Genomic DNA, 26,901 nt, shown 5'->3' on the forward strand with positions numbered 1-26,901 from the left:
GTAGAGACAGAGATAGTTCTGACAGGTGTGCTTTACCTATATTATGTGCTCTATAATGTCCTGGTATGATAGCGGGTGTAAGCTGGCTGCTGCCAACATGCCATGCTCAGATATCCGACTGTGTCTAATAGACAGGGGATTGGCTGCTCTCTTCTACCAGGTAGCGAGGGATTCAGACTATTGTACTTCCCTCTAGACCTCCCTCCTTCCCTCCAGACCTCCCTCCCGCTCTCCGTCTGCCCCTCTCACCTTGCCGTGTTAAATATTCATAGGCAAACTGGTTTCCTGGGCGAGCAAAGGATGAGAAAGGAAGAGGAGAGGAGGGAGAGGAAGAGGAATGGAGAGGAGATGAGGAAGGGAAAAGGAGGGAGAGGAAGAGGAAAGGAGGGAGAGGAGAGGGTTTGACAGCTTAATCATGGAGTCAGAGCTGCAGACAGGACAGGTCTTCTCGCTCTCTGCTGCCTCTGGCTGTCACAACCACCTACATGATGTAATCACCTCTCCTCTCCTGACATCCAGCAGACAGAGCAGAGAGAGCAGATAGGGCCATAGAGATACACTGAGGTATAGACTGGAGACAGACAGGTCCATAGAGATACACAGAGGTAGAGAGAGACATAGAGATACACAGAGAGGTAAAGAAGATAGAGACAGGGTGGTAGACATAGAAAGACAGAGAGGACGTTTCAGAGAGGTGAAGAAAGAGAAATACAGAGGCACGGATGGGATCTACCAGACAAAAGGCTGGTATAGAGGAGAGAGGCTATAAAGACAGAGGGAGGAGGTTAGGGCAGGGGTGTCAAACTCATTTTCCCCACAGGCCGCATTTGGTCTTCACCGAGTTCCGGAGAGCCGGACTTAAAATGTGTTATATTTCCTTTATCCATCGCTTTTGGAATTTTGAATCCTCCCTGACTGTCTAGCTTTCGTTTTCGATGACTGTTAGCAAGCTGGACAGAGTGAAGAGACTATAAATGTAGGTCATTGTCATTTCTACACAGTTTCCATTTGGTTTTAGTCATTTCAATGTCGATTGAAAAAATGCAAATCATTTTTGGTTTTTTACTCAAACCACCCGCGGGCCGGATTGAATGGACTAACATTGGTTAGAGAGAAGAGTTATTATATTAAAGAGCTACTGGTATGTAGGGAGAGGTTTGAGAGTTCACTTATAGAGCTACTGGGATGTAGGGAGATGTTTGAGAGTTTGTCAAGAGGTAATCTGAACAGACCTAGGTCTTCCAGTATGAATGGACAGTCGTCCACTCTATTCACCCACAGCCACGTTATGTTAGACCCAGCCGTGCTCGTACCAGACATCCCAAATTGAATCCAAATCATTTCTTTTCACTCACATTGAAAGAGTCAATTATAACTTTCTATGGCCCTTTAGTATTGTGTGAAGTTGGGAATTGAAAAAATATTGAACGTGAGAGAGGTTCCTCAGAGACCAGTGCTATCTCACTCAGTTCTATCCTTTCTCTCTCTAGAGGTCTTGAAATACAACAGACCTGAGAACACACACAGCTTTGTTTTCGTGAAATGTTAGGACTTTTTGGAGTGTAAAAATGTTTGACCATTAAATATCCTATTTTCCATAACCCTAACCCTACCCCTTAACCTATCCCTAACCCTAACCATAACCCCCAAAACCCTAACCCTAAACCTAACCATAACCATAAGCCTAACCCTAAACCTAACCCTAACCTTAACCCCAAAACCCTAAAATTAACCCTTAAGCTTAAAATAACATTTGAACAAATTCAGGACCTGAAAAAAGTCCTGACATTTTCCTTCCTTATCAGAACATTCAGGTGAAATGTTAGGACATTGGGGTCTTGATAATGAAAACAAGTACACACACACACACACACACATCAGGGTTCGTATAGACAGTGGCAAGTGAAATTCAAGGACTTAAGTACTTTTTCAAACACTAATACTTATTTTAAAGTACCATCAATTTGTAATAGTTCCTATTATGCAATTGTTTCTAGTCGCCAACAGATGGCAGTATATCGCCACAACCTCATGAAAAAAAACAACTTACTATTCAAATCAAATCATATTGGTCACATACACATATTTAGCAGATGTTGTTGCGGATGTAGCAAAATGCTTGTGTTCCTAGCTACAACAGTGCAGTAGTATCTAACAATTCACAACAATACACACCAATCTCAAAGTAAAATAACGGAATTAAGAAATATATAAATATTCGGACGAGCAATGTCAGAGTGGCATTGACTAGAATACATTAGAATACAGTATATACATATGAAATGAGTAAATCAGTATGTAAACATTATTAGAGTGACCAGTGTTCCATTATTAAAGTGACCAGTGATTCCATGTCTATGTACATAGGGCAGCAGCCTCTAAGGTGCAGGGTTGAGTAACCGGGTGTAGCCGGCTAGTGACAGTGACTAAGTTCAGGGGAGGGTACTGGGTGGAGGCCGGCTAGTGTTGGCTATTTAATAGTCTGATGGCCTTGAGATAGAAGCTGTTTTTCAGTTTCTCGGTCCCAGCTTTCATGCACCTGTACTGACCTCGCCTTCTGGATGATAGCGGGGTGAACAGGCCATGGCTCGGGTGGTTGATGTCCTTGATGATCTTTTTGGCCTTCCTGTAACATTGGGTGCTGTAGGTGTCCTGTAGGGAAGGCAGTGTGCCCCTAGTGATGCGTTGGGCAACCCGCACCACCCTCTGGAGAGCGCTGCGGTTGCGGGCGGTGCAATTGACGTAAATACAGCCCGACAGGAGGCTCTCAAATCAAATCAAATTGTATTTGTCACATGAGCCGAATACAACAGGTGTAGACCTTACAGTGAAATGCTTACTTACAAGCCCTTACCCAACAATGCAGTTTTAAGAAAAATAAGTGTTAAGTAAAGAATATAAAAATAAAAAATAATTAAAGAGCAGCAGTAAAATAAAAGTAGCGAGGCTATATACAGGGGGTACTGGTACAGATGCAATGTGCAGGGGCACAGGTTAGTCGAGATAAGAGGTAGTATGTACATGTAGGTAGAGTTAAAGTGACAATGCATAGATAATAAACAGAGAGTAGCAGCAGCGAAAAAGAGGGGGTGGGAACAATGCAAATAGTCCGGGTAGCCATGATTAGCTGTTCAGGAGTCTTATGGCTTGGACCTAGACTTGGCGCTCCGGTACCGCTTGCCGTGCGGTAGCAGAGAGAACAGTCTATGACTAGGGTGGCTGGAGTCTTCGACAATTTTTAGGGCCTTCCTCTGACACCGCCTGGTATAGAGGTCCTGGATGGCAGGAAGCTTGGCCCCAGTGATGCACTGGGCCGAACGCACTACCCTCTGTAGTGCCTTGCGGTCGGAGGCCGAGCAGTTGCCATACCAGGCAGTGATGCAACCAGTCAGGATGTCCTCGATGGTGCAGCTGTATAACTTTGAGGATCTGAGGACCCATGCCAAATCTTTTCAGTCTCCTGAGGTGGAATAGACTTTGTCATGCCCTCTTCACAACTGTCTTGGTGTGTTTGGACCATGATAGTTTGTTGGTGATGTGGACACCAAGGAACTTGAAGCTCTCAACCTGCTCCACTACAGCCCCGTCGATGAGAATGGGCGCGTGCTCGGTCCTCTTTTTCCTACAGTCCACAATCTCTCCTTTTTCTTGATCACGTTGAGGGAGAGGTTGTTATCCTGGCACCACACGGCAGGGTCTCTGTAAGCTGTCTCATCGTTGTCGGTGATCAGGCCTACCACTGTTGTGTTGTCGGCAAACTTAATGATGGTGTTGGAGTCGTGCCTGGCCATGCAGTCATGGGTGAACAGAGAGTACAGGAGGGGACTGAGCACGAACCCCTGAGGGGCCCCCGTGTTGAGGATCAGCGTGGCAGATGTGTTGTTACCTACCCTTACCACCTGGGGACGGCCCGTCAGGATGTCCAGGAGGGAGGTGTTTAGTCCCAGGGTCCTTAGCTTAGTGATGAGCTTTGAGGGCACTATGGTGTTGAACGCTGAGCTGTAGTTAATGAATAGTACTCTCACGTAGGTGTTCCTTTTGTCCAGGTGGGAAAGGGCAGTGTGGAGTGCAATAGAGATTACATCATCTGTGGATCTGTTGGGCCGGTATGCAAATTGGAGTGGGTCTAGGGTTTCTGGGATAATGGTGTTGATGTGAGCCATGACCAGCCTTTCAAAGCACTTCATGGCTACAGACGTGAGTGCTACGGGTCGGTAGTCATTTAGGCAGGTTACCTTAGTGTTCTTGGGCACAGGGACTATGGTGGTCTGCTTGAAACATGTTCGTATTACAGACTCAGTCAGGGAGAGGTTGAAAATGTCAGTGAAGACACTTGCCAGTTGGTCAGCGCATGCTCTGAGTACACGTCCTGGTAATCCGTCTGGCCCTGCGGCCTTGTGAATGTTGACCTGTTTAAACGTCTTACTCACATCGGCTACGGAGAGTGTGATCACACAGTCTTCCGGAACAGCTGATGCTCTCATGCATGCTTCAGTGTTGCTTGCCTCGAAGCGAGCATAGATGTAATTTAGCTCGTCTGGTAGGCTTGTGTCACTTGGCAGCTCGTGGCTGTGCTTCCCTTTGTAGTCTGTAGGAGTTTGCAAGCCCTGCCACATCCGACAAGTGTCGGAGCCGGTGTAGTACGATTCAATCTTAGTCCTGTATTGACACTTTGTCTGTTTGATGGTTCGTCGGAGAGCATAGCGGGATTTCTCATAAGCGTCCGGGTTAGAGTCCCGCTCCTTGAAAGCAGCATCTCTACCCTTTAGCTCAGTGCGAATGTTGCCTGTAATCCATGGCTTCTGGTTGGGGTATGTACGTACGGTCACTGTGGGGACGACGTCATCGATGCACTTATTGATGAAGCTAGTGACTGATGTGGTGTACTCCTTAATGTCATCAGAAGAATCCCGGAACATATTCCAGTCTGTGCTAGCAAAACAGTCCTGTAGCTTAGCATCTGTTTCATCTGACCACTTCTTTATTGACTGAGTCACTGGTGCTTCCTGCTTTAGTTTTTTTTTGTAAGCAGGAACCAGGAGGATAGAGTTATGGTCAGATTTGCCAAATGGAGGGTGAGGGAGAGCTTTGTACGTGTCTCTGTGTGTGGAGTAAAGGTGGTCTAGAGTTTTTTTTCCTCTGGTTGCACATTTAACATGCTGGTAGAAATTAGGTAAAACGGATTTAGGTTTCCCTTCATTAAAGTCCACGGCCACTAGGAGCGCCGCCTCTGGATGAGCATTTTCCTGTTTGCTTATGGCCTTATACAGCTCATTGAGTGCGGTCTTAGTGCCAGCATCAGTTTGTGGTGGTAAATAGACAGCTACGAAAAATATAGATAAAAACTCTCTTGGTAAATAGTGTGGTCTACAGCTTATCATGAGATACTCTACCTCAGGCGAGCAAAACCTCGAGACTTCCTTAATATTAGATTTCATGCACCAGCTGTTGTTTACAAATATACACAGACCGCCACCCCTTGTCTTACCGGAGGCAGCTGTTCTATCTTGCCGATGCAGTGTATATCCCGCCAGCTGTATGTTATCCATGGTGTCATTCAGCCACGACTCGGTGAAACATAAGATATTACAGTTTTTAATGTCCCGTTGGTAAGATATCCGTGATCGTAGTTTGTCTATTTTGTTATCCAATGATTGTACGTTGGCTAATAGGACTGATGGTAGAGGCAGATTACCCACTTGCCGTCGGATCCTTACAAGGCACCCGACCTACGTCCCCGATATCTCTGTCTCTTTCTCATGCGAATGACCGGGATTTGGGCCTTGTCAGGTGTCTGAAGAAAATCCTTCGCGTCCGACTCGTCCAGTACGAGGTGAGTAATCGCTGTCCTGATATCCAGAAGCTCTTTTCGGTCATAAGAGATGGTGGCAGAAACATTATGTACAAAATTATTTACAAATAACGTGAAAAAACACAATAGCACAATTGTTTAGGAGCACGTAAAACGGCAGCCATCTCCTCCGGTGCCATTCGTTATTTCTATTATTTTTCAATGGTGCATTTGTAAATGTTTGTGAGGGTCTTAGGGGCCAAGCCGAATTTATTTTGCCTCCTGAGGTTGAAGAGGCGCTGTTGCACCTTCTTCACCTCACTATCTGTGTGGGTGGACCATTTCAGATTGTCAGTGATGTGTACGCCGAGGAACTTGAAACTTTTCACCTTCTCGACTGCGGTCCTGTCGATGTTCTACTCGATAATACATGTTTCACTACTTATTTACTACATACATGAGTGGTAAGTCAGTACTGATGATGTTGACTGATTTCCTTATATGAACTGTAACTCAGCACAATCTTTGAAATTGTTGCATGTTGCATTTATGTTTTTGTTCAGTGTACATAATATTAAATTGTTTAGGTCCCACAGGCTGTCCCAACACATAATGACATGAATTTTGACATTTACATTACATTTTCGTCATTTAGCAGACGCTCTTATCCAGAGCGACTTACAAATTGGTGCATTCACCTTATGATAGCCAGTGGGCCAACCAGTTTACAATATATTATTATTATTAATATTTTTATTTTTTTGGGGGGTGGGGTAAGGGCAGGTAGAAGGATTACTTTATCCTATCCCATGTATTCCTTAAAGAGGTGGGGTTTCAAGTGTAAAAGGCCCTTAGTTGACTCTAAAATGTTGAATTCTATACCCATTTGAAGATAAACAAGTTATTAATGTGTTTGATAGATTAAAGACTCTCTCAGGGAACCCTATTTAAATTTTAGGGGACCCCACATGGGTCCCGGGCTTGAAGTTTGGGAACCACTGTACTGCTAACCTCTCTCCCTGCTTGCTTTAATGCTTCCCCTCTCTGTGTATCTCCTTTGCCTCCTTCATTGCAAACGGACTCACCACTGTCTGTCTCACTACTTTCTATAAAGAAAAGGTATTTTGTTATGAGAACTTATAGTAGCCCATATTTTGATTATAGCTAGCTTAATTTCAGTCAACTGCTCCTGCTGAGGTCAGGCTCCGTACAACGTTAGCTTCTAACTTAATCCTTCTAGCCAGCTAGTTATAGCTAGTTACCTGGCTAATAGCCAGAGCCCTTAAGCTACCTAGCTAGCTAGACATCTGACTGAAATATCAGCAACTATTTAACAGTTGTACACTCATTCTCCGAGAGTCAGGGGGGTTTGTTTGGGGGATGTCTGTTGACATGGCAGGAGTCGAGGGATGTTAAAAGAATTCCCACTGTCAGCGGCGTCTCTCTGCTACTTGCCACTGTAGGTCTGGGCTGAGGTAGTCCGTTTCACCTCTCGGCCTATGTCGTGGGTGGAGTTTCCCATTGGACAGAGTGGTGAATGAATGCTTTGCTAACAACGCAAATCCGGGGGAGCAGACGAACATAACGAGCATACATTAATAATTCATGATTACACTCGTTAGCAGAGGTAGGTGCGATTAGAACTCAGATCAATAAGCTTTCTGAGCGTTGATCAATGCTGGGAACGCAATAAGTAGGTAGACAATCATTAACAAAATAAAAAAGGTGAGTAAATGCTATTTCACAAATAAAAAAGGTGGCTACATCCCTGGTTGGGTCTGGCAAAACCCATTCATAAACATCAATATCCTGCCAGGCAGGCTTGAATCTACATTTGCCCGGCATTTTTGCTATCAATGTGATGTTTGGCGGCACCTAATCAGTCAGTTCTGTACCTGCCTGGCTGAGTGGCAGTGTGGGTGGAATGAGCGAGCTCGCCTGGCATCCAGAGCGCGAAACACGTGAGGAAATAAAACTCGGTAGTCTGCCTGGAAATTAATTCACAAGACCAATAAATTTTTCTAATATTTACATATTAACATATTTTATCATTTTCTGTTCTCCTCTCATTTTAATTCAAGTACTTTTCAAGTACCAACTTCAGAAAATGTCAGATTTTCAAGGTATTCTAGTACTTGAATTTCAGAGTGCCAAATTACTTTAAGTACCTCAAGCACCTTGTGCGAACCCTGACACACACACACACACACACTCTCTCTCTCTCTCTCTCTCTCTCTCTCTCTCTCTTACCCCATTCATGGGATAGGTCTTCCATCCCAGCTCTCCCAAAACAGAGGTGGTGTCCAGCAGTACCACTGAAATAGAACAGGAGAGAGAAACACAACTATTAGCATAATGTTGATATACATAGTTCGCTATTTCCGCCTCAGTAATTGAAATATAGCTCATAAATGTTCTCATTTAGACTTTTGTATCTTAACAAAAATGAGTTTTTCCCCAAGATGAATATTTGTGGCGGGTCCATTTCAGTAAAGCATTATTTCAGAGCTGAACAGCACAATTTAGGCCTGATAGAGTTTGCTTGCAGCACCAGATAAGATTACAAATACCGTCCCTCCGTCCTAAACCATTTCAGTGTAATATCCAGCTATTTATTGTGAATGGGTCACTGTAATTCATGTACATTATGTATACAGTAGATACAGCATGCACATGTGATCACATTTGCGTGGATTCTGATAGATTCTGTTGATAGCTTAAATACTTTGAAATACCAGTAACTTTATTCGTGAAAAGTTATTCATCTTTACATACTTGTTGATTTTAGCTGAGTGGAATGTCACTCTCAGGATCTTTCAGGGTTATTCTATTGAGGCTTATCACTTTGTCAATATTACAAGTTCACTGCTTCCAGGCAGCATCATTGTGAACTTGAGTCTGACAAAATATTATAGTTCTAAAACATCTTTCCATCTCTGTCTCTCTCAAGGACAGAAAGCTAAATAATTCAGGATCAGATGTCATTAGGCAAACTTCACTTTTATAAAGACTAGAATAATACTCTCAGTCTTTCTGAGCAGAGGGTGGATGGATTAGAGGTGTAACCTTCAACGTCACACATCAATTTTCTGTATCTTATAAGAATCTGTGTTTTAACATTATCTGTGTTCTCTGTCTCTCCTCTAAAAGTGATGTAACCTTAACTGCAGAATCTAAACATGATATAGACGCATCAACATGGTTATTACCATACATTAGCAGACAAGGGAGAATTCCCATGATTGTGAGTGTCAAGCCAGTGTATTTGACAGAGCATTTCTGACAAAAACTGTCCAACCAGTTCATAAGCCTGTGTGTGTTGTCAGTGTGTGTGTGTGTGTTTCAGGCTGTAAGACGTCTGTGTGCTACCACGTATGTGTCAGTCATAATAAGCTGAATGCTCTTTTCACTGCTTCTCCCAGTGAGCAAGCCAGCCAGCCAGCCACCCAGCAGCCCACCCACCCAGCCAACCACCCATCCATCCAGCCACCCACCCAGCCACTCAGCCATCCATCCTGCCACCCAGCCATCCAACCCACCTACCCAGCCAACCACCCAGCCACCCATCCATCCACCCATCCAGCCACCCACCCACCCAGCCATCCAACCGACCCAGCCAACCACCCAGCCACACATCCATCCAGCCAGCCACCCAGCCACCCAGCCAGCCAGTCAGCCAGCCAGCCAGCCAGCCAGCCAGCCAGCCAGCCATCCAGCCATCCAACCCACCTACCCAGCCAGCCACCCAGCAACCCATCAGCCACACTGCAGTGACAGACAATACACCATCTGCCCTGGATCAGGCAAGGGGCTGTGGCACAACCACCACCGTAACAGTATGGAGAGCACCAGGATAGGAATGGATGGATTTATCAACATCAACAAAAGCACAGTGGCAAAGAAGCAATAAAAGCAGATACCAGGAACACTGGCGTTTAGAGATACTTTAAGCTTCACTGCAACAATAGGCAGATCTATGCCAAAAAGCTGTATCAAACGAGCCAGCAGGTAGCATAGAACTCTGGGCCAGAGCCTAGTGTGTGTGTGTGTGTGTGTGTGTGTGTGTGTTCGTTGATTTTCCTGTATACTGTATAAGGCAATTACTGCATGCTCTATGCTAAGTGAGACAGTGCATGTTCAGAGTTCAAAATAAAACATGGTCTATACTATAACAGGATAATTAATAGAAAAACACATTTGGAGTTCTGTGTCTGCATGGTACAATACCGTCACTCTGCCAGCCATACATAATAGTTTATATGGCAATGCCGCGGTGAGATGGGTTGGCTGACTGCACTCACACATCGACTTAACATTTCTGTCTGCACCACGCTCCACTACACTGGAGTGCTATGATGTTAAACGTTGGTTTCATTAATTTCATGCATATTTTGTTTAAACAAATGAAATGCTGGTCTCATCAGCCTCCCCTGAGCGCTCATTCAGGCATAAGAAATGAAGAGATGGAGGAGGAGGAGATAGAGGAGGAGAGGGAAAATGAGATAAGGGAGGAGGAGGAAGAGGAGGATGATAGGGAGATTGAAGAGGAGGGGGTATATCAGAACCTGCTGGGAACATATGAATGACATAGGAACTATGTGCTACTGCATATAAATGGTAACATGAAAGGTATGTATGTACAGCATGTTAATGGTAAAGCTACTATATGAAAGCTGTACTATATGAAAGCTGTACTATATGAAAGCTGTACTATATGAAATCAATACTATACTATATGAAAGCAATACTAGATTAAAGCTATACTAAATTAAAGCAATACTATATGAAAGCTGTACTATATGAAGGCTATACTATGTGAAAGCTATACTGTATGAAAGCTATACTATATGAAATCAATACTATATGAAAGCAATACTATATTAAAGCTATACTATATGAACGCTACTATATTAAAGCAATACTATACTACAAGAAAGCTATACTGTATGAAAGCTATACTATATGAAAGCTGTCCTATATCAAAGCTATACTGTATGAAAGCTATACTGTATGAAAGCTGTACTATATGAAAGCTACGCTAATATGAAAGCTATACTAATATGGCAGCTATACTATATGAAAGCTCATATGAAAGCTGTTCTATATGAAAGCTGTACTATATGAAAGCTGTACTATATGAAAGCTGTACTATATGAAAGCTGTACTATATGAAAGCTGTACTATATGAAAGCTGTACTATATGGCAGCTATACTATATGAAAGCTCATATGAAAGCTGTTCTATATGAAAGCTGTACTATATGAAAGCTGTACTATATGAAAGCTGTACTATATGAAAGCTGTTCTATATGAAAGCTGTACTATATGAAAGCTGTTCTATATGAAAGCTGTACTATATGAAAGCTGTACTATATGAAAGCTATACTATATGAAGCATGGGTGGTCAACTCTCCTCCTGGAGAGCTACTGGGAGGGTAAGTTTTGTTCCAGTCCTACTGTAACACACCTAGTCACTAATATATCTAATCAAGGTCCTGGTGAGTAGCTGATAAGTAGATTAAGGTGTATTAAATCAGTGTCAGAACAAGACCCTGCACACCCAGTAGCTCTCCAGGAGGGGGGTTGGCCTCTCCATATATACAGCATGTTTCAAGTTTCAAGTTTTTAAACCCAACAATGCAATAATCAATAACAATGTAATACTAGAAAAAACACAAGAGAAATAAGAATAAATATTAATAACACAATAAGTAAGTAAGTAAGCAAGCATACTATATACAGCATCAGTTCCAATATCATATTTACAATGTGGAGTGATGGAGGTAGATATGTATAGGGTTAAGGTGACTAGGCATCAGGATATAAGATAAACAGAGTAGCAGCAGCTTGTATGTGAGTGGGTGTGCATGTGTGTAGAGTCAGTATAAATGTATGTGTGAGTGAACAGATGATGGAGTGAGTGTGTGTGTGTGAGTGTACATAAAAGGTCAATAAAGATACAAGGTATACTCAGATGGTCAATGTAACTATTTTGTTAGCTATCAGTCTTATTGCTTCGGGATAGAAGCTGTTCAAGAGCCTGTTGGTCTCAGACTTGATGCACCGGTACCGCTTGCCGTGCGGAAGCAGAGAGAATAGTCTATGGCTTGGGTGGTTGGAGTCTTAAACGATTTTCCGGGCCTTCCTTCCTGGATGGCAGGGAGCTTGGCCCCAGTGATGTACTGGGCTGTCCGCACCACCCTATGTAGCGCCATGCGATCGAGTGCGGTGCTATTGCCATACCAGGCAGGCAGTGATGCAGCCAGTCAATATGCTCTCAATGGTACAACTGTATAACTTTTTGAGGATTTGAAGGCCCATGCCAAACTTTTTCAACCTCTTGAGGGGAAAGAGGCGCTGTCGTGCCTTCTTCACGACTGTGTGTGTGTGTGTTTGGCCCATTTTAAGTCTTTAGTGATTTGGACACCGAGGAACTTGAAGCTCTCAACCTGCTCCACTGCAGCCCCGTTGATGTGGATGGGGGCGTGCTCGCCCCCCAGATTCCACGATCAGCTCCTTGGTCTTACTGACGTTGAGGGAGAGGTTGTTGCTCTGGCACCACACTGCCAGTTCACTGACCTCCTCCCTGTAGGCTGACTCATCGTCACCGCTGATCAGACCTGCCACCGTCGTGTTGTCAGCAAACTTGAGGATGGTGTTGAAGTCGTGTGTGGCCACATAGTCGTGGGTGAACAGGGAGTACAGGAGGGGACTAAGCACACACCCCTGTGGGGTCCCCGTGTTGAGGGTCAGCGTGGCGGTGGTGATGTTGCCTACCCTCACCACCTGGGGTTGGTCCGTCAGGAAGTCCAAGATCCAGTTGTACAGGGAGGTGTTCAGAGTTCTAAGCTTGGTGACGAGCTTGGAGGGGACAACGGTGTTGAACGCTGAGCTGTAATCAATGAACAGCATTTTCACATTGGTATTCCTCTTATCTAGGTGGGTGAGGGCAGTGTGGAGAGCAATTGAGATTGAGTCATCTATGTATCTGTTGGGGCGGTATGCAAATTAGAGTGGGTCTAGGGTGTCTGGGATGGTGGAGTTAATGTGTGCCATAACAAGCCTCTCAAAGCAGATCGGATCTGCTGGTTAGGAGAGGAGGCCATCATATTACGGGGGCTATTGGTTCAGAGGGAGCAGGAGGTATTCGGTCAGAGGGAGGCGCTACTGGAGGCTAGAAGGGAAAAGGAAGGTGTAGAGGCACGGCGAGAGGAGCTGGTTAGGCAGCAGAAGGAGCGGGGGTTAATAAAGGAACCCAGTCCTGCTCCTCGAACCAAGCAAGTGGTGCGTGTCGCCAGTCCGGTCCGGCCCGTTCCTGCTCCCCGCACCAAGCCAGTGGTGCGTGTTCCCAGTACGGCCCGGCCCGTTCCTGCTCCCCGCACCAAGCCTGTGGTGTGCGTCGCCAGCCCGGCCCGTCCTGTTCCTGTTCCTCGCACCAAGCCAGTGGTGCGCGTCGCCAGCCCGGCCCGGCCTGTTCCTGCTCCTCGCACCAAGCCAGTGGTGCGCGTCGCCAGTCCGGCCCGGCCCGTCCCTGTTCCTCGCACCAAGCCAGTGGACAAACGCACCGGTGCCGGTGCCGCACCAAGCCAGTGGTGCGTGTTCCTAGTCCGGTCCGGCCCGTGCCTGCTCCTCGCACCAGACCAGTGGTGCGTTTGTCCAGTCCGGCACGGCCCGTGCCCGTTCCACCGGTGCCTGGTCCGGCACCGGTCAGCTGCTCCACCCGGGAGCCAGAGCAGTCCGCTCCACCGGTGCCTGATCCAGTTCCGGTCAGCCGTTCCACTCCGAAGCCAGAGCAGTCCGCTCCACCGGTGCCTGATCCAGCTCCGGTCAGCGGCTCCAGTCCAGACCATGACGTCAGCCCCTCTCCAGGTTCGGGGTCTCCCACACCAGGGTCCAGACAGGGCCTGGCGTATCGTGGGAGGAAGGAGAGGGGAAGTAGCGCGCCGAGGTCCAGACCAGACCAGGGGGGCAACAGGGAGGCGGAGAGTGAGAGGTCGTCACGCCCCGAGCCGGATCCGCCTCCGAGGCGGAATGCCCACCCGGCCCCTACCCTGTTATGTTTATGTTGTGCGGTCGGAGTCCGCACCTTTGGGGGGGGGATACTGTCACGCCCTGACTCAGGGGACGCTTAAATGTTGAGTCAGGGTGTGTATATTCTTTGTTGTGCGTTTTCTATGTTGTATATTCTAGTATGTGTGGATCTATGTTGGCCGGTGTGGTTCCCAATCAGAGGCAGCTGTCGCTCATTGTCTCTGATTGGAGACCATACTTAAGCAGCCTATTGGTACAGTCTAGTTGTGGGATCTTGTTCCGTGTAAGGTATGTTTTGTGTTCTACCTTGAACTTCACGTTTCGTTTAGTTTGTTGTTTTGTTGTGTTGTTTATTTGGTAAAATAAACATGTACGCATATCACGCTGCGCCTTGGTCTGACCCGTCCTTCAACTAACGTGACAATAACAGTGGTCTAGGACTATATCGCCCCTAGTGGCGTTGGAATCATGTTGATGGAAGTTGGGCATCAAGTGTCTTAGTGACGCGAAATTAAAATCGCCTGCAACCAGAAAAGCAGCCTCTGGATGTAGGTTTTCTTGCTTGTTTATAGCCTTGCACAGTTGGTTAAGTGCCAGCTTGTTATTTTTCTTGTCATGAGGTGGAATGTATACAACAGTCACGATAACAGCTGAAAACTCCCTCGGAAGATAGAAGGGTTGGCATTTGACCATTAGGTATTCCAAGACGGGTGAACAGTGGGTCGACACTTCCACCGCGCTGGAGATAGCACACCAGTTGGTGTTGATGTAGAGACAAACCCCTCCCCCCCTCGATTTCCCTGACTCCACTGTCCTGTCCGCCTGTTGAATGGAGAATCCATCAAGTTGGATAGTCATGGGGGGTATCTTGTCCGAGAGCTAGGTTTCAGAAAAGCAAAGAATATTGCAGTTTTTCGAGAGTCCCGTTGGTAGCAAATCTGCGATCGGAGGTCATCCATCATTTTATCAAGTGACCAGTAGAATGGGAGGGAAGAGGTGGCCGGTTTTACCTTTGCCTTAATCTCACCAGGATCCCCCCCCCCCCTTGCCTCTGTAACGCCAGCGTTTCCTCTTGGGTAGCCCAAAAAATTGGTTGGAATTACAGAGACAGCCCAGGGCAGTTGAAGTTGAAGCCGGAATTGGGGTATGTAACTGCCGATCTGATGTTCAAAAGTTCTCCTCGGTTGTAAGAAATAATAGCGGATTCTTGTGAAAATACATTTTAAAAGAAACAACAAAATAGCAAAGTTGGGTCGGAACTTGCAAATTGGCGGCCATCCAGAACGGCACCATCTTTTGAAAATGTACAGTGACGGAAAAAAGTATTTGATCCCCTGCTGATGTTGTACGTTTGCCCACTGACAAAGAAATGATCAGTCTATCATTTTAATGGTAGGTTTATTTGAACAGTGAGAGACAGAATAACAACAACAAAATCCAGAAAAAGGCATGTCAAAAATGTTATAAAATGATTTGCATTTTAATGAGGGAAATAAGTATTTGACCCCACTGCAAAACATGACTTAGTACTTGGTGGCAAAACCCTTGTTGGCAATCACAGAGGTCAGATGTTTCTTGTAGTTGGCCACCAGGTTTGCACACATCTCAGGAGGGATTTTGTCCCACTCCTCTTTGCAGATCTTCTCCAAGTCATTAAGGTTTCGAGCCTGACGTTTGGCAACTCGAACCTTCAGCTCCCTCCACAGATTTTCTATGGGATTAAGGTCTGGAGACTGGCTAGGCCACTCCAGGACCTTAATATGCTTCTTCTTGAGCCACTCCTTTGTTGCCTTGGCCGTGTGTTTTGGGTCATTGTCATGCTGGAATACCCATCCATGACCCATTTTCAATGCCCTGGCTGAGGGAAGGAGGTTCTCACCCAAGATTTGACGGTACATGGCCCCGTCCATCGTCCCTTTGATGCAGTGAAATTATACTGTCCCCTTAGCAGAAAAACACCCCCAAAGCATAATGTTTCCACCTCCATGTTTGACGGTGGGGATGGTGTTCTTGGGGTCATAGGCAGCATTCCTCCTCCTCCAAACACGTTGAGTTGATGCCAAAGAGCTCGATTTTGGTCTCATCTGACCACAACACTTTCACCCAGTTCTCCTCTGAATCATTCAGATGTTCATTGGCAAACTTCAGACGGCCCTGTATATGTGCTTTCTTGAGCAGGGGGACCTTGCGGGCGCTGCAGGATTTCAGTCCTTCACGGCATAGTGTGTTACCAATTGTTTTCTTGGTGACTATGGTCCCAGCTGCCTTGATATCATTGACAAGATCCTCCCGTGTAGTTCTGGGCTGATTCCTCACCGTTCTCATGATCATTGCAACTCCACAAGGTGAGATCTTGCATGGAGCCCCAGGCCGAGGGAGATTTACAGTTATTTTGTGTTTCTTCCATTTGCGAATAATCACACCAACTGTTGTCACCTTCTCACCAAGCTGCTTGGCGATGGTCTTGTAGCCCATTCCAGCCTTGTGTAGGTCTACAATCTTGTCCCTGACATCCTTGGAGAGCTCTTTGGTCTTGGCCATGGTGGAGAATTTGGAATCTGATTGATTGATTGCTTCTGTGGACAGGTGTCTTTTATACAGGTAACAAACTGAGATTAGGAGCACTCCCTTTTAGAGTGTGCCCCTAATCTCAGCTCGTTACCTGTATAAAAGGACACCTGGGAGCCAGAAATCTTTCTGATTGAGAGGGGGTCAAATACTTATTTCCCTCATTAAAATACAAATCAATTTATAACATTTTTGACATGCGTTTTTCTGGATTTTTTTGTTGTTATTCTGTCTCTCACTGTTCAAATAAACCTACCATTAAAATTATAGACTGATCATTTATTTTTCAGTGGGCAAATTTACAAAATCAGCAGGGGATCAAATACTTTTTTCCCTCACTGTATAAGTGAAACCCTGGTCAAAACAAGTCAAACTGTTGCTAGTGACGTTTCAGTGTTTCCATGTAAGGAAATAACAGAAAAGGAAAAAAATAGCTGTTTATTCCTGACCTTTTTAATAACATAGAAATGTCATGTTTATAAATACATACTGCATGCATGACTGATATCAGAGAGAAAAACACAGGATTACAATGTTACTGGAGCAGAGCGAGAGAGAGAGAGAGAAAGAGAGAGAGAGAAAGAGAAAAAGAGAGCAAGAGATACATTATGTCTTATGGGCACAACTTCCCATGTTAATTCCTCTTCTTTATTTATTCTTCAGTGGTAGGGTGCTACCTCAATACACTGTAAAGCAATGAGCTTTGAGGAAGCTCTATATAAATGCAAATAAAAACACTAAATAATGCAAATCTCATTATTTCTTAAACTTTTTAGCAGGAATTTTTTGTTAGTTAACTGTGAAAAACACTGTAGTCTGGCAGCTAATTCATCAATAGTGGACTAAAAAGCACTTTCACTTGCTGCTTTGCCCTTGCTTTTTAGTCCAGGAGAAGGCTTAATCTGGATCCTGGAAATCAGCCCTACATACTAGTTGAGTTATTTAGCTGCAGTTTTAACCAGCAGAACTCCATGTCATCCTCCTCTACCCACAATGTCTGTGTGTCTGGCAGGCCGGTGGAGGAGTGCCAGTACCAGTAGTAGCCTCAGCAGAACCCTTGGGGACAGGACTAATTGCACTGTCTGGCTCCATCTCTCTCTCTCTCTCACACTTGAAATCCATACCTTCCTGACCACTGGCACTGTGTGTGTGTGTGCGTGTGTGTGCGTGTGTGTGTGTGCGTGTGCGTGTGTATAGAAGCTCTATTTCTCACCCAATGTAAATCTATACTTAACCACTGGCCATATTCATCACACTGTCTGTGTGCAACTCAACCTTATAATGATCTCAACACCTTCTCAGTGTAACCACAAACAGACTGCTCTGAGCTAAGCCTGGTCTGACTGGTAGCTGTTGAAAGCCATGCCTTCCAATGACATGATTCTCCCCTGAGGCCTATCCTGGATAATAACAAAGCAGTTAAAGATAGAATTCGTAAACTTTGGGATTTTTTCATTCCCCTCTTCTGTAAAGAATTTGCGTAATTAAAATATTTAAATGTGTGTTTATGTATGTATGTGCGCCTGTGTGTGTGTATCTGTGTTTGTGTCTATGCAGTCATTTGTGTGCATTTGTCCTATAACAGCCTCTGTCTCAGTATAGTGTAGTGTATTCCCAGTAGACGGTGGGACCTGTAGGACCCTGCCTAGAGCAGCAGTTTTCCCAGGGGATTTTTACTGAGGTATTAATAGAACATTACAGGGTCTGCTTATGAATCTGTGTTCTAGCTCTATAGTACAAGAATGGAAACACTGTTCCCTGGGTGCCTGTGTGCTGGTTTCTGTCCTGTCTTTAAAACCAGGTGTGTGGAGTGACATTAGTGGATCAATCTAGGATCCGCTTGCCAACCCTATCCCTAACCTTAACCATTAGACAGGTAACCCTAACCTTAACCATTTACTTTGGCAGTAAAGCAAATAAAATAAAATAGTATCAAATCACATTGTATTTGTCACATGCTTCGTAAACAACAGGTGTAGACTAACAGTGACATGCTTACTTACGGGCCGGGCCCTTACCAACAATGCAGAGAGAAAAATATATAAATAATAGAACAATTATATAATGAGGAATAAATACACAATGAGTAACGATAACTTGGCTATATACCAGTACCAGTACAGAGTCGATGCGCAGGGGTACGAAGTAATTGTGGTCGATATGTACATATAAGTAGGGTGAAAGTGACTAGGCAACAGGATAGATAATAAACAGTAGCAGCAGCATATGTGATGAATAAAAAGAGTTAGTGCAATAAGGGTCAATGCAGATAGTTAAATAGTTAACCAATAGCTACCCGGACTAACTATTTAGCAGTCTTATGGCCTGGGGGTAGAAGCTGTTCAGGGCCCTGTTGGTTCCAGACTTGGTACACCGGTACCGCTTGATGTGCGGTAGCAGAGAGAACAGTCTATTACTTGGGTGGCTGGAGTCTTTGACAGTTTTTAGGGCCTTCCTATGAAGGCTGTAGAAGAAGATGAAAATAACATTTGAGCGATGAAGAGAGATGTCGGGAAATGTATTAGGTAGAAAAAGAATAGATTGACATTTAGTGGTGTAAACAAAGCTCTGTGTTCTATTCAGATGATAGGAAGTGGTGTGAAATTAAACACTATCTACAGCACAGACTAGCTGACAGGTGTGGTGGGGAAAACGCTTCGATCACATTCCTACTCCTTCGAGATGAATTGGAGCACTGTGTAACATCTTAATGTCAGAACTATAGCCAAGCAAATCAGAGCTAGAAGCAAATTAGATCAGATATTAGCACCATGAGGCTTTTAATGAGAATTTACCACAGAGAAGCAGATGAAGTGTTACAGAAAGGGGTGGTTACAGTTAAGACTTGACCAGAATGGAAAGATTGTCTGCAGAATGCCATAGCTTCATAACATAGTGCTGACCCTAAATGACAGTTACAAGACAGGCATGACAGAGACAGGTCAAAGAGACATGTAGCAACCGTTCATTAGAGGGCCATTCACTGACGCATCAAGGATGGACTGTCATAGTGATGGAACAGGAAGCATGTATGAGTGTCAAACTGAGGAGAAGCCATCTCAACACACCTGAGAGACCATCTACCCATTTGCTAACAGACCACACATCACACCTAGCGCCTAACCACAGATTTAGGATCAGTTTACAATATAACCTATCCAAAAATTAACCATTAGGAGGTAAATATATCTGACCCTGTATAGTTTCTTTTTTTTGTTATATTTTCTTTTTTTAGGGGGTAGATCAGCTTTAATATTGCAGATAGATTGTAACTTCCATCAATGTAATTGTCTGCATCACTTCCAATCCCCCATATGTTTTTTCCCGCAAATAAATAAATAGATTATATATACATACAGTGAGGGAAAAAAGTATTTGATCCCCTGCTGATTTTGTACGTTTTCCCACTGACAAAGACAAGATCAGTCTATAATTTTAATGGTAGGTTTATTTGAACAGTGAGAGACATAATAACAACAGAAAAATCCATAAAAACGCATGTCAAAAACGTTATAAATTTATTTGCATTTTAATGAGGGAAATAAGTATTTGACCCCTCTGCAAAACATGACTTAGTCCTTGGTGGCAAAACCCTTGTTGGCAATCACAGAGGTCAGACGTTTCTTGTAGTTGGCCACCAGGTTTCCACACATCTCAGGAGGGATTTTGTTCCACTCCTCTTTGCAGATCTTCTCCAAGTCATTAAGGTTTCGAGGCTGACGTTTGGCAACTCAAATCTTCAGCTCCCTCCACAGATTTCCTATGGGATTAAGGTCTGGAGACTGGCTAGGCCACTCCAGGAACTTAAAATGCTTCTTCTTGAGCCACACCTTTGTTGCCTTGGCCGTGTGTTTTGGGTCATTGTCATGCTGGAATACCCATCCACAACCCATTTCCAATGCCCTGGCTGAGAGAAGGAGGTTCTCACCCAAGATTTGACGGTACATGGCCCCGTCCATTGTCCCTTTGATGCGGTGAAGTTGTCCTGTCCCCTTGGCAGAAAAAGACCCCCAAAGCATAATGTTTCCCCCTCCATGTTTGACGGTGGGGGTGGTGTTCTTGGGGTCATAGGCAGCATTCCTCCTCCTCCAAACACGGCGAGTTGAGTTAATGCCAAAGAGCTCCATTTTGGTCTCATCTGACCACAACACTTTCACCCAGTTCTCCTCTGAATCATTCAGATGTTCATTGGCAAACTTCAGAAGGGCCTGTATATGTGCTTTCTTGAGCAGGGGGACCTTGCTGGCGCTGCTGGATTTCAGTCCTTCACGGCGTAGTGTGTTATCAATTGTTTTCTTGTTGACTATGGTCCCAGGTGCCTTGAGATCATTGACAAGATCCTCCCGTGTAGTTCTGGGCTGATTCCTCACCGTTCTCATGATCATTGCAACTCCACGAGGTGAGATCTTGCATGGAGCCCCAGGCCGAGGGAGATTGACAGTTATTTTGTGTTTCTTCCATTTGCGAATAATCGCACCAACTGTTGTCACCTTCTCACCAAGCTGCTTGGCGATGGCCTTGTAGCCCATTCCAGCCTTGTGTAGGTATACAATCTTGTCCCTGACATCCTTGGAGAGCTCTTTGGTCTTGGCCATGGTGGAGAGTTTGAATCTGATTGATTGATTGCTTCTGTGGACAGGTGTCTTTTATACAGGTAACAAGCTGAGATTAGGAGCACTCCCTTTAAGAGTGTGCTCCTAATCTCAGCTCAGTTACTATAAAAGACACCTGAGACCAGAAATCTTTCTGATTGAGAGGGGTCAAATACTTATTTCCCTCATTAAAATGCAAATCAATTTATAAAATTTTTGACATGCGTTTTTCTGGATTTTTTTGTTGTTATTCTGTCTCTCACTGTTCAAATAAACCTACCATTAAAATTCTAGACTGATCATTTCTTTGTCAGTGGGCAAACATACAAAATCAGCAGGGGATCAAATACTTTTTTCCCTCACTGTATACTTATTATTTATAGTTAGTTCTACCTTCTCGCACCTAGATTCTTTGCAGAGCCAGCAGCAGGTGGCACCACTGAGACAGGCTTCTGATGCATGCACTGATGATGAACACAACTTTATCAGGGATAGGGTTTAGTAGTTGGGGATGGGAACTAAGGCTGGGAATTGCCAGGGACCTCATTATACGATATTATCACCATACTTAGGTGCCGATACGATAGGAATTGTGATTCTCACGATTCTATATCTATTGCGATTCGATAGTGCGATCTCATTGCCATTTGATGTTCCAAACATATTGCTGCAGATAGACAGGAGAAAACATGATGAAATGAATTTTGATCAGTCATGGAAATATACTGTAAGTACTGAAAGCAATATATATATATATATATATATATATATATATATATACACACACACACACACACTACCGTTCAAAGGTTTGGGGTCACTTAGAAATGTCCTTGTTTTCCATGAAAACATACATGAAATTAGTTTGAATAGGAAATATTGCAAAATGCATAGGAAATGTAGTCATTGACAAGGTTAGAAATAATGATTTTTAATATAAATAATAATTGTGTCCTTCAAACTTTGTTTTCGTCAAAGAATCCTCCATTTGCAGCAATTACACCCTTGTAGACCTTTGGCATTGTAGTTGAAGAGCTGAAGAGATTGAAGAGATTTCACCCCATGATTCCTAAAGTTGGATTGGCTTGATGGGCACTTCTTACGTACCATACGGTCAAGCTGCTCCCACAACAGCTCAATAGGGTTGAGATCCGGTGACTGTGCTGGCCACTCCATTATAGACAGAATACCAGCTGACGGCTTCTTCCCTAAATAGTTCTTGCATAGTTTGGAGCTGTGCTTTGGGACATTGTCCTGTTTTAGGAGGAAATTGGCTCCAATCAAGCAACGTCCACAGGGTATGGCATGGCATTGCAAAATGGAGTGATAGCCTTCCTTCTTTAAGATCCCATTTACCCTGTACAAATCTCCCACTTTACCACCACCAAAGCACCCCCAGACCATCACATTGCCTCCACCATGCTTGACAGATGGCATAAAGCACTCCTCCAGCATATTTTCATTTGGTCTGTGTCTCACAAATGTTCTTCTTTGTGATCCGAACACCTCAAACTTCGATTAGTCTGTCCATAACACTTTTTTCCAATCTTCCTCTGTCCAGTGTCTGTGTTCTTTTGCCCATCTTAATCTTTTATTTTTATTGGGCAGTCTGAGATATGGCTTTTTCTTTGCAACTCTGCCAAGAAGGTCAGCATCCCGGAGTCGCCTCTTCACTGTTGACATTGAGACTGGTGTTTTGCAGGTACTATTTAATGAAGCTGCCAGTTGAGGACCTGTGAGGCGTCTGTTTCTCAAACTAGACACTCTAATGTATTTGTCCTCTTGCTCAGTTGTGCACCGGGGCCTCCCACTCCTCTTTCTGTTCTGGTTAGAGCCAGTTTGCGCTGTTCTGTGAAGGGAGTAGTACACAGCGTTGTACGAGATCTTCAGTTTCTTGGCAATTTCTCGCATGGAATAGCCTTCATTTCTTAGAACAAGAATAGACTGACGAGTTTCAGAAGAAAGTTATTTGTTTCTGGCCATTTTGATCCTGTAATCAAACCCACAATTGCTGATGCTCCAGATACTCGACTAGTCTCAAGAAGGCCAGTTTTAGTGCTTCTTTAATGAGCACAACAGTTTTCAGCTGTGCTAACATAATTGCAAAAGGGTTTTCTAATGATCAATTAGCCTTTTAAAATGATAAACTTGGATTAGCAAACACAATGTGCCATTGGAACACAGGACTGATGGTTGCTGATAATGGGCCTCTGTACGCCTATGTAGATATTCCATTAGAAATCAGCCGTTTCCAGCTACAATAGCCATTTACAAGATTAACAATGTCTACACTGTATTTCTGATCAATTTGATGTTATTTTAAATCGACAAAAAATATTGCTTTTCTTTCGAAAACAAGGACATTTTTAAGTGACCCCAAACTTTTGAACAGTAGTGTATACTACCAGTCAAAACTTTGGACACACCTACTCATTCAAGGGTTTTTCTTTATTTTTACTGTTTTCTACATTGTAGAATAATAGTGAAGACATCAAAACTACGAAATAACACATATGGAATCATGTAGTAACCAAAAAAGTGTTAAATAAAATCAAAATATGTTTTATATTTGAGATTCTTCAAATAGCCACCCTTTGCCTTGATGACAGCTTGGCACACTCTTGGCATCTATATAATATCATCCAAAATAATATTGCAATATGTAATTGTATCGATTTCCTCCCCCATCACTAATGGAGACCTGTCCTTATGGGCACAAAACAGCTTAAATAAGATCAGATAAAATTGTTGGGTATATTTGTCTTGGTTTAATGAGAGGCTGGAAGGGTGTCTGGGCCCAGCAGCAAAGCCAATGAACCAAGGGATATCCTGCCTCATTTAAAAGGATCAACCCTTTAGTTTGGGGACAGTTTAAAACAACGGTACAACAATGGACCAACATTCTTCTCAGAACCTCTGCAATTTATTTAATTTAGCCAATCCTTTAATTTAGCCAATCCTCCCTTCATTTACCAGCCAGATTAGAAAAAAAAACTATGCAGCTCCAAAAAAACTCCCACAGAAATAACAATAACAGTGAGTACTGTAGAGAAAGCTGAAACTTGCCAATGTTTGTGTAGTAGGGCTTAGTTAATAACTCTTTGCGTCCCTGCAGAACACCAGTGTTGGTGTGAGGGATTGGCTGACATGCTGCATTCAGCGTCTCCCAGCCAGGGAGGATGAGACTGATTGGTTTTCATTGTTCTCCTCTCAGCTGACATCAGGCCCAATTGTGCCTGTGAAATCCCCAATCTACAACGCTTGGCATCGCCCGGTTCAAGGCAATATACAACATTTGACACATGGGTTTTAAAAGCAAAGGGACATTAGTCTGGCAGAGATAAAACATAATTCTAGAGTTGTTTTCTGATGAAGTGTGACATGTGGTAAGGCCTCTAAATCCAACAACAACAGGAGAGAAATACACATAATCTGGATGCCACACATAGGCTCACACTCCAACACACACGGTTTCAGAACCACGGACAGAGGCTGGAAGCAGCCTAATGCAAAATCTCAGAGGCATTCTGCACAAAGACACACTGGGGCTGTTATGTAGCACCTGCCTGGGAGAAGAGGGAGTAGTATCAGAAGAGGGAGTAGTATCACTTTTATTGAACTGAGAGAACAATCAAATATAACCTAGGGGCCACATCCCTCTGTGTCCCTGTATAATCAATATAACTATTTTAAACCTGAGTGATAGCGCGCACACTCAAGCACACACACACACCTGAGCTTCTATAACCACATTTGGCTGCAGAGACAAAGACAACACAATAGAGAAAGAATACAGATTAAACTCTAAAGGCAACATAAGGGTGATTTTATTATCTGGTGTGATTCTTACGTGGTTTGCAGTCATGCATCAGGTCAATATAGCAGAATGGAACAGTAATGGGATCAAAAGCCTGCTGAGAGCTCAATTCACCTGAGAGCATCAATCTGCCTGGATCAAGGAATCTATCTGTATAGTTTGAAGATATAGTATGGCCTTAAATAAATACAAATTAAAACGTTTAACCTCAGTCTTTACAGAATGTTAAAACAAATTAAATGGGATGTTATGTATTTTTGATGTATTTTTGATACTGTAAGTATTTTGTCCATTTGTAAACCTCATGTAAAACGTAATGGATGGTTGTAGTCATTGAAGATCGGTAGCCTAATTGATTTGCCATCCCCAGGTTGTCAACTTCTCACCCTCCTGCATTCATAGCGCGGGAAAGTGCTCCGTGCGTTATTTACCGGTAGGTTGTTGTCCTCCCAGTAGGCCTATTTTTTCCACACATGATAAACGGTTGAATTGCCATAGGTTCACATTATTCAAAATCAAACTGCGTGCTATTTTCAAGCTATTATAAACGCAGACTGACACTCATTTGGAAAAGCACACGTGCTGGTTGGAATATGAACGTCGTAGCCTAGGGCTACTGACTATTATTTTATTGGCGGTGCCTACTGTTACATGTTACATGACCTATCTACAGGTTCGGGCCTATATATTGGTGAACTTTAAATGCAATCTTTGGTTTACTGTAATCTATTATGGCTACATTTTGGCGCGGGTGGAAACACGTGCCACAAGTGTGAATTAAAGCACATATCAGCAGCCTTTACCCGAAAAAATAAATATGCATGTCAACTAATTTAGGCTCATATTAAACTGTTCTCCAAAGTCAGGCGCAGATAAAATATCTCACCTTGATTGCCGTGGCTGGTAGGAGTGAAGAGAATCCGAAAAAATAGGAAAACGAGGCAGAGTTTTTCTCCTAAAGTCATTTCTGTACCATCCACTGGCTGCCCAGCACCGCGCCGAGCAGGAGACTATCCAAGAGAAGAAACCTGGTCACAACGCGCCTTGAAATCCCAAGCGGAGCCGTGGGTGTCTCTCCTCTTCCCGGACCCTCCTCACATCAAGTCCCCGCTGGAGAGAGCTGACAGACGGCTGTAGGCTACTGGAGGAGATCCATCGCATGATCCGGCGGAGAGCTGAGGAAGGTTGGTGAAGTTCACACGGCGGCAAAAACTAAAATCAAGACGACATATACCGGCAGAGACCGCATTCCTAGAGCAATGCTCAACGACAAAATACTTCTTAGATCATTAAAACGTTGTGCTCCGTGTCGGAGCCTCCTGTATTTAACTGTTTTGACAAGAAATCTAATCAAACATTCCTCCTCAGGTGCGCTATTTTATTTTCTCCTGGTTTCAGCCAAAACGTATTCGTGATTCCTTCACGCGGTAAATGGAGGACGCCAGGATGCGGCTAGTGACAGACAGTTCCAAACTCCAAGTGGCACGGTATCCGTTGTTTGGTTGGTCGGTGTGAGCGCGCGTAGTGCCGCTGTAGCCAGTTCCATGCAAGCCTGGACTGACTGCTGCAGCAGAGAACCGTACAACGCCAGTTAACGACAGAGTACAGCTAAAGAACGGCGAAACAGAGCGCGTTTGTGCAGGGCGCCCGGCACTAGAGGGTGTTAGCTGACAACACAACCGCAGTGTGCATGGCAGCCAGCAAAGTGTGTGCGTGTGTGTGTGTGCGTCTTCCAGCTGGATATCAATATTTCTGCAGGTTATTGATGGCCAGTGTTGTTACTGCTATTCCAGGTAGATTTGGATTGCAAATTATCTGTGTGGGAGAAAATGTAATATAATGTGGTGCATAGCTTAAATTGCAAGTGGATATATCTGCCTCCATTTTAAACGAGATTAGCTATGCTTACCTAGGCCTATACCTTTTTTACATTTGGAAAATCAATTTGGAAGGTCAGGGCATTCATTTTCACATTATTAGGTTACTTTCATGTAGGCCTACAGTAAATGTACTGTAAAGGTGACTTCAAGTTTATAATTGAAATTGTTCATTTGGAAAACATTGACTCTGTTGTAAATTGCTCCTAGACCTAGGGTCAGTTTT

General features: G+C 44.0%; 1 protein-coding gene across 2 annotated transcripts in view; it reads right to left on the reverse strand.

Moving 5' to 3' along the window:
• Positions 1-26,459, reverse strand: part of LOC121536914 (ephrin type-A receptor 6) — a 279,339-nt gene extending 252,880 nt beyond the window's left edge. For both annotated transcript variants that reach the window (XM_041844556.2, XM_041844555.2), the window contains exons 1-2: positions 25,685-26,459; positions 8,042-8,106 (exon numbers count right to left, since the gene is read on the reverse strand). In XM_041844556.2, the coding sequence (XP_041700490.1) occupies positions 8,042-8,106; positions 25,685-25,763 (144 nt within the window). In that variant the 5' untranslated portion in view covers positions 25,764-26,459. The remainder of the gene's footprint in view (positions 1-8,041; positions 8,107-25,684) is intronic.
• Between the last annotated feature and the right edge of the window lie 442 nt (positions 26,460-26,901).

Source organism: Coregonus clupeaformis, chromosome 23 (assembly GCF_020615455.1).
Source record: "Coregonus clupeaformis isolate EN_2021a chromosome 23, ASM2061545v1, whole genome shotgun sequence".
NCBI lineage: Eukaryota > Metazoa > Chordata > Actinopteri > Salmoniformes > Salmonidae > Coregonus > Coregonus clupeaformis.